This window comes from Mus musculus, chromosome 11 (genome assembly GCF_000001635.26).
Source record: "Mus musculus strain C57BL/6J chromosome 11, GRCm38.p6 C57BL/6J".
Classification (NCBI taxonomy): Eukaryota; Metazoa; Chordata; class Mammalia; order Rodentia; family Muridae; genus Mus; species Mus musculus.
In genome coordinates this window covers 51,749,693-51,757,953 of record NC_000077.6, presented here as the reverse complement: position 1 = coordinate 51,757,953, position 8,261 = coordinate 51,749,693, and the positions used below count along the sequence as shown (strand labels likewise).

The 8,261-nt window shown below is 44.9% G+C and overlaps 1 protein-coding gene across 4 annotated transcripts in view; it reads left to right on the top strand.

Annotated features, from left to right (window-relative positions):
- The first annotated feature begins 792 nt into the window (after positions 1–792).
- The window catches only part of Sec24a (Sec24 related gene family, member A (S. cerevisiae)), a 64,899-nt gene continuing 57,430 nt past the window's right edge, over positions 793–8,261 (top strand). For 2 of the 4 annotated variants that reach the window (XR_388555.3, XM_017314833.2), the window contains exon 1: positions 793–1,877. Coding sequence is in view for 3 of the 4 variants with exons in the window: in XM_017314833.2 (XP_017170322.1) it covers positions 1,781–1,877 (97 nt within the window). In the remaining variant the exon portion in view is untranslated. The remainder of the gene's footprint in view (positions 1,878–8,261) is intronic. The other 2 variants (NM_001290785.1, NM_175255.3) reach the window with 1 other exon arrangement.

Genomic DNA, 8,261 nt, shown 5'->3' with positions numbered 1-8,261 from the left:
TGTAATACTTCGTAGCCAGCATTAGATAGTAAATGAGTTTGGTAAGATGTACTTTCGCCCGAGGTTGTGAAACTCATGGCATAATACGTTTCAATCAGCAGCACACATCTGTGAAGGACTTTGTCATCTGCTTGGAGCAGGTAAAACCAAAGTAGCTAAAGATCACACTGATATCACTAAGTATGTTGCATAACCAACCAGTTTCTACTTCTCTTTGGTCTTACAAGTCAGAAAGTCTGTTTGGGGGTAAAAATAAAAGCAACCCACAAGCTACTTGCCCAGAAAGGACATTTGAATTATTCGACTTAATGTAAACTCTCATAATGTAAACTGCCTTTAATTCTTTTGAACTCAGGGCTTCTTCCTACAAGGTTAGGGAAACTCTTTATGAGTGACCTACATATCTAACCCCTTTTAAAGAAACTGAGTCCTGGTAAATTGCCCAGGCTGGTCTTGAATTCAAGATCTTCCTGCCTCACTTTTCTGTATCCAGAACTATAGGAGTACGATACCATTACAATTACCATTTTAAATGTTATTTAGTCCGGGGCCTCAGTATTTTTTTTTTTTTCGGGACAGGGTTTCTCTGATTAGCCCTGATTGTCCTGGAACTCACTCTGTGGACCAGGCTGGCCTCGAACTCAAAAATTCGCCTGCCTCTGCCTCCTGAGAGCTGGGACTAAAGGCGTGCGCCACCACGCCCGGCTTGGAGCCTCAGTATTAACTAAATACTTGTTATTATAGAAGTTGCCTAGCTCAGTGTAAACTAAGGGCTTCCCTAGGACATTGGACTCCATTGTCAACACTGGGATAGGAGAGGGATGGATTCCCGATCCATGTGTGGTGGATGTACTTCGGAGTGACTATGCTACCAACAGGCTAACGTCAAAATTAATCTTAATCCTCCAGTTGAAAAGAAGAGCTTCCTCCTTAACGTCATCAGACATTTTAACCTTGACCCAGCATCTTCACTCCAGCCCTGGCTGACCTGACTAGGCCGCCTTCGAACTTAGAACACTTCTGCCTCGACCTCCTGATTGCCGCCATGTCCCGCCCATGACACTTTGACAAACACACGTAATTGAACACCTCTTTTTAAAATTCTCTTGCACTCTACAGCTGGCATAGCATCGGCTGGGCCACCAGCGGTAGCCGAGGACATCGGTCGTCTCAGGTAATCCTCAGAGAATCCCGGAAGAGGAGCCGGGTCTCTCCTGTCCCACCCAATCGATTCTAAAAATCCGCACCACCCCTGGGACTGTCAGCAAGGTGACGTTCTCCACGCCGGGTATTTTCGCAGTGGTGACACAGGCTACTTCCGGCGGGCGGCGGGAGTCCGTGACGTGGCAGGCGAGTCCGTGCACGGTCCTCCGGGCCCGGACACGGGACTGTCAGGTGCCCTCGGGGCAGCTCCCCGGGGACAGAGAGCACGGCCGCAGCCTCCAGCCGGAACCGGAAGTGCCACGTGTCCCCACTGTGCCTGCGCGGCCGGCGGCTCCGCCCAGGGCCTCCCTCCTCTCCGGGTTCGGCTGCTGCCTCCGAGCCCGGCGTTCCCAGCCCAGCCGGCCTGACTCCGGAGCCTCTCCGCGCCCTGGCCAGGTCGTGGCCGCCGGCGGGCAGAAGACACGGACACGCCATGCCTCTACTTTGACGTGCCACCCCGCGTGTTCCGCTTCTCCGGCCTCCAGGTCCCTGCCCTCGGTTTTCCTGTTGGAGCTCTTAGGCTGGGCGCTGCGGTCGACCCCGACGGCTCCGTCTTACCCTGAGATCCCCGGGCGCCATGGCCCAGCCCCGGATCCCCGCTGCCCGCGGTGCCGCAGCTAGCCTCCAGGCCCAGAACGGAGCCGCCTCAGCCTCGGGGTCTCCCTACACCAACGGTGAGTGCCGCACGGGGGCGGGGAGGGCGGCACAGCTCGGGCCAGGGACAAGTCCCAGCCAGGTCTACCGCGGGGAGTGGCGGATGACGGCCTGGACCCGGGAGCCGCGGTGGACATGCACCTGCAGATCCACGCTGGTGGGACAGTTTCATGTGTATTTATAGGTTCAGCCTGCAAACAGTAAGCACCTGCAGTATGCAACGTCTGAGATAAACAAGAGGTGAACAAGAATCGTAGACGAAATCAGTTCCCAGAACTGCCTTATGGAGGTCATAGTGTCTGGGTGTCATCACGCAATGCGCCACCTCAGTCCTGTGTCCTGGAGGGCAGGGTTCATCTCGGGTCCGCAGGCTCGAAGTGCAGGGGGGTGGCGGGTCAGTGCTTATTAATACTAATTTGCAGAGATGAATGAATGACTCCGTCTTTGACAGATCCCTTTAGGACTTGCTCATCTCTGCAGGGATCTTTCTTCAAGGATCTTCTTCCTACGACAGTCCTTGGGCCTCCTGTTTAGTTTTTCAGTTGTGGAAGAACCAAATAGATGGATGGCTAGGGCTTCGTTTCTAGGGCCCTCCTCTTCATTTAGAATGTAAGTTAGTCACAACTCTCTGAACCCTAGAGAGAGTACATCTGGCACTATAATTTATCATTTGGCGGGAGAATATCTTATAATTGGATATCTCTTCTAGGATTCCTGACGCCTTCCTACAGCGTGATTTGCTAAGCTTATTTTAATTGATATAATAAAGACTCATTTTCTGCCTACTTACAAATTAGCCTACAAATCTTTGCTTTATGGGAAGAAGACAGGGAGAATAATACTAAAGTACTTACTGTGCCCATTTAAAGTTGTAGAAAATAGCCAGTGACTAAAATTGCTGGTTACAATGTATTTAGAGAAGACTACTGTTTTCTTTACAAAGAATGTTCTTTGTAAGACTTAAAAATGTGGGTAGGCAGCTATGTGGGCAGGGCAAGAGAAGCTGAGAATCACTGACAGGTTTTCAACTTGAATTGTTTCTTGAGTTTATAGTAAGAGATTATGTAAACTACATTTTCTTCTGTGACATTGACATTTGCTGAGAAGATGCAATCATCCACTTTAAGGTGAAAACAACTGAAGATGTCGCCTGTGTGGGTTTTGCTTACGAATTGCACTTAAATCACAAAGTAAATGTGCCAGTAAGCTTACATGCAAGTAGAGCTGTGAGGACTTTGAAATGTTTTTGCAGGAATTGAATCAGTATGTTAGGCTCTGTTGGAGATATTCCATTGCTATTTATTTATTTATTTATTTATTGACACTGTCTCGCTCTTATCTCCAGTTGGCTTGAAACTTGTGGCAATTCTCCTGTCTCAGCTGCTCTAGTGCTTGCATTGCAGAGCTGGAATTTCCATAGCCCACTTACTTTGTTAATTTGGTCAAAGCCAAACATGCACCTGTTGCACATCTATGTTCTGACCTTGGGCATAAGAGTGCACTCCTGTCTGGGTTGCTTAGAGCTATTTGGGAATCCAGATATGGAATTGTGGTTCAGGATGGTAGCAGCTGTAAAAACTCCAATAAAAGGAGTAGAGATAAGACTGTAAGAATAAAGAGCTCGAGTTGACACTTTTGCTGTTCTTGGTTGTTAGGGTGATTTATTTTATTTTATTTTATTTTTACTTTTGAGGTTATCATATAACTGCATAATCTATGCCTTCCCCTTTCTCCTCGGTGTTTTATAATAACCTTCTTTAATTATTTTTGTTTTATTGAAGCAGGGTTTCTCTGTGTAGCAGCCTTGGCTGTCCCTGTAGACCAGGCTGGCCTGGAACTCAGATATTCACCTGCCTCTGCCTCCCAAGTGGTGAGATTAAAGGTGTGTGCCACTACTGCTTGGCTGTAATAACCATTTTAAAAGTTTTTTTGTGGTTTTGTTTTGAATTAAGGTCTTACTTTATAGCCCTGGCTGGCCTGAAACTTCCTATGAGATTCACCTGCCTCTGCTTTCCAAATGCTGGCATTAGAGACTTGTGCCATCAGAAGAAGCTCACCTCAATTTCTTCTAGTAGCTTTTCGTGTGTGTGTGTGTGTGTGTGTGTGTGTGTGTGTGTGTTGAGTGTGACAGGCTCTCACTATGAAGCCATTGGGGTTGGCCTGGAACTCACTGTGTAGGCCAAGCTGGCCTCAGATGCTCAGAGTTTCCTCCCTCTATCTGCTGAGAACTGGGATTGAAGGCGTACCCAGCCTATAGTGCCCATTTTTGAAGTGTGTTTTTAGTGGAAGTCTTGTCAGTCAGTGGCTGATTTCCTGTGTTAAGTGGTTGTTTGTTCATCTTTAATTCTGAGAATAGGGTTGTGGCTCTGAAGGTGAAATGGAGAACAGTTACATGCTGCAATCTATGCTTGCTAAACTCATGCAAGTCAGTAATTGCTGCTTACACATTCTGTTTGGGTTTTGTTCTGTTTGAGACAGGGTTTCTCTGTAGCCCTAGCTGTCCCCTGGAACTGGCTTTGTATACCAGGCTAGCCTTGAACTCAGAGCACGCCTGGTAGTTACATTTGAAAAAGTCTTAAGATGGTGGTTTAATGTACATGTATAAGTTAACATGTTATAGTAGTTATATCTTAAGATATCCTTTAGATTTAACCAAAACACAGCAAGAATGGCTATTTTTATTTTCTGTAAATTGCTTTTTTTTGCTGTAATTCTGACACTAAACCGTTTTGCTCTGTGATAGGTTATTATGTTGTATTATAATCTGTATTATTTAGAAATGTTTTTAATAGTGATTTGTTTATACATATTTCCATTGCAAAAATTGATAGTGAAGCCTCAAGACAACCATCTCATCCTGACTGCCATGGTCAGGATAAAGGAGATAAGGGCTCTATCACTGTGTACATCCTTTGCTGGCTGTTTGAACCAACTTGCCAAGACAGTTAGAGACTGAAGCTTTGTTACATGATTTCTTTGTAATATTTATGTAATAGTTACCTTTTACATATAGAACTAAAGCTGAGAGAGATAGTATCCTTTCCCTTCCCCCTGATAGACTCTTAATTTTATGAAATAATGTCTGACATCCCTCGGCCTGTAAGCCCTGTAACTTAGAGCCCCCCACAGTGTCTAGCACATTGAAGAGTCACTAATTTGGGGGTTGAAGAGATGAATCAGTGGTTAAGAGCACCTGCTGCTGTTGCAGAGGACCAGAGTTCAAATCTCAGCACCCACATAGTAGCTCCCAACCATTTCTATCTTCAGTTCCAGGGTAGGGAACCCATCACTCTCTTCTGGCCTCTGTGAGCACCAGGTAGGCCTGTAGTGCAATATGTATGCACACAAAAAATACCTATACTTTTTTTTAAATCGTAGTTTTGTTGAACAAAAGTTTTAGAATTAGGTGTTTTGCTGTTCATTTCAATGAATAGGTATTGATTTATTCATAGTAAGATTAGAGCGCATTTTCAACTTATAGTTCAATTTATTTATTTTAAATCTTGTGTGTGTGTGCACACTGTGTGTGCTGTGTATGTGTGTATGGTGGGGGTGCCTACATAAGCCAAAGGTGCTGGATCCTGTAGAACTCGAGTTGAGGTGGTTGTGAACCATCTGACATGGGCTCTGGGGATTCAAGTTGGGTCCCCTGAAAGAGCAATCAATACCTGCTCTTAACTTCTGAGCCATTTTTCTAGCCCACATTTTCAACTTAAAAAGTATTTGTGTATGTTCATACATTCATGTTTCTGTGTGTGTGATATACATATCTATACACACACACACACACATATATATATATGTATACACACATATATATACACGCATATATATGTATGTATGTGTGTATATACATATATATACATACATATATATATATGTGTATATATATACATACACATATATATATGTGTGTGTATATATATATATATATATATATATATACACATATATATATATGCCACAAATGTGAAGGTGCCCTCAGAAAGTAAAAGGGGGCATTAGATCCCCTGGAGCTGGAGTTACAGGCAGTTGGCAGTTGTGAGCCACTTGATACGGGTGCTTGCCACTGAATTTGGGTCATCTGGAAGAGCAGCAAGTTCTCTTAATGGCTTTCGTCATGAAACAGGCTGTGACTAAAGGAGATGTCTTGTCTCTTCCACTGGTTATTGTGGCTGAGCTCCATTGTTTTCAGAATGGGCAGTAACTCGGCTTCCAAAGTCATCTCTGTACCTCTATAAGCACTTATCACATTGCAGGCCAGAGATAACACTCAGAGTAAAGCACATCTTTAGCATGTACAAGACTTTAGGGGGCTGGCGAGATGGCTTAGTGGTTGAATCCCAGCAACCACATGGTGGCTCACAACCATCCGTAATGAGATCTGACGCCCTCTTCTGGAGTGTCTGAAGATAGCTACAGTGTACTTACATATAATAAATAAATAAATCTTTAAAAAAAAAAAAAGACTTTAGGTTCAGTGCCCTGCACTGCAGAAGCCACAAGAGTGTAACACTGTTGCCTGTAGTAACTATTGAACTGCTTCTTCTGTGTCTGCTGATAGAGGGAGGGCTCTGGAGAGACATAGTAACAGGACCTAGTGCTCACTGTTCTGTTGCAGTGCTCTCAGGCACTAGCCAGTGGCACTGGGAATATCATCCAATAACTTACCTACTCTTCTCCTGATCCCAGGACCCAGATCCTTGAACTAGTGTGAGAATCGGGGATCAGGGCCTTGTAATTGCTTCCTTTATAACTACAACAAATAGTTGCTGACAATTTTTAAGACTGCTTCTTGCTTTATTTCCCTGTTTTTTTTCTCTCTGATCTGAGTTTTAAGTAAGGGGTAACTATCTAGTTTTCTTCCTTTCTCTCTCTCTCTCTCTCTCTCTCTCTCTCTCTCTCTTTCTTGCTTTCTTTCTTTCTTTCTTCTTTCATTAGTATTCTGCTCCTATTCCAGCATGGACTTTCCTATTATCGTTATTCTCTGTCAGTCTCATAGTCCTCTCTTTCCTCTGTGTGTATGCATCTAACAGGCGCTTATGCTTGGGAGGCAAACACTCCACCACTGAGCCAGATCTTGAACTGTTCATCAATGTCCTGTAGATCCCGAGGTTGCTCCGACCCTAAGGTTGATTTGCTTTCCTCCTTTTGTTACTGTTTTGTTTTGTGGTGCCTCAGCACCTGAGCTCACCATGCTAGCTAGGCAAATCACCTCATTGCTGAGCTACAGCCTCAACCCACACCTCCACCCCTGCTCTGTGTGTGTGTGTGTGTGTGTGTGTGAGACTGTGTCTGTGTGTGCGCTCATCATCAGAGGCCAGAAGAGGGTGTCTAATTCCCTGGAGCTGGAGTTACATGGAGTTGTGTCACATGATGTGGGTGCTGGGAGCTGAACTCCAGTCATCTGAGAGAGCAGGGTTTCTCTGTATAGCCCTGGCTGTCCTGACTAAAGGAGATGTCTTGTCTCTTCCACTGGTTATTGTGGCTGAGCTCCATTGTTTTCAGAATGGGCAGTAACTCACCAGCCCTTTCTTGTTCTTTTCTTTTCTTTTTTTTTTAAAGATTTATTTATTTATTATATGTAAGTACATTGTAGCTGTCTTCAGACACTCCAGAAGAGGGAATCAGATCTCGTTACGGATGGTTGTGAGCCACCATGTGGTTGCTGGGATTTGAACTCTGGACCTTCGGAAGAGCAGTCGGGTGCTCTTACCCACTGAGCCATCTCACTAGCCCTGTTCTTTTCAAAAGAGGGTCTCATATGCCCTAGCTGGTCTTGAATTCATTATGTAGAAGAGGCTGGCCTTGAACTCCTTGATCCTCTGCCTCTAACCACCAAGAGCTGGGATGCACGTATTTTTACTTTATTAACCAGGTAGTAATCTGTGGCTCTACTGAGGACAGTATGGGGAACATGTGAAAACAGGCTTGTAACTCAAAACACCTTGATGGCAGAGGCAGGAGGATTTCACCAAGTCCAAGAAAGGCCAGCCTGTTCTAGATAAGAGTGGTATAGGCCAATCATAGCTATGCAGTAAAAATCTGTTCTAAAGCCAGGCGTGATGGTGCACTCCTTTAATCCCAGCACTCGGGAGGCAAAGGCAGATAGATTTCTGAGTTCGAGGCCAGCCTGGTCTACAGAGTGAGATGGCTCAGTGGATAAGAGCACCCGACTGCTCTTCTAAAGGTCCAGAGTTCAAATCCCAGCAACCACATGGTGGCTCACAACCATCCATAACGAGATCTGACTCCCTCTTCTGGAGTGTCTGAAGACAGCTACAGTGTACTTACATATAATAAGTAAATAAATAAATCTTTAAAAAAAAAAAAGAACATGAAAGAAAAACACCCAAATCCGGTGGGGCCAGAGAGAGGGCTCAGTAGTTAAACGTACTTTTGCT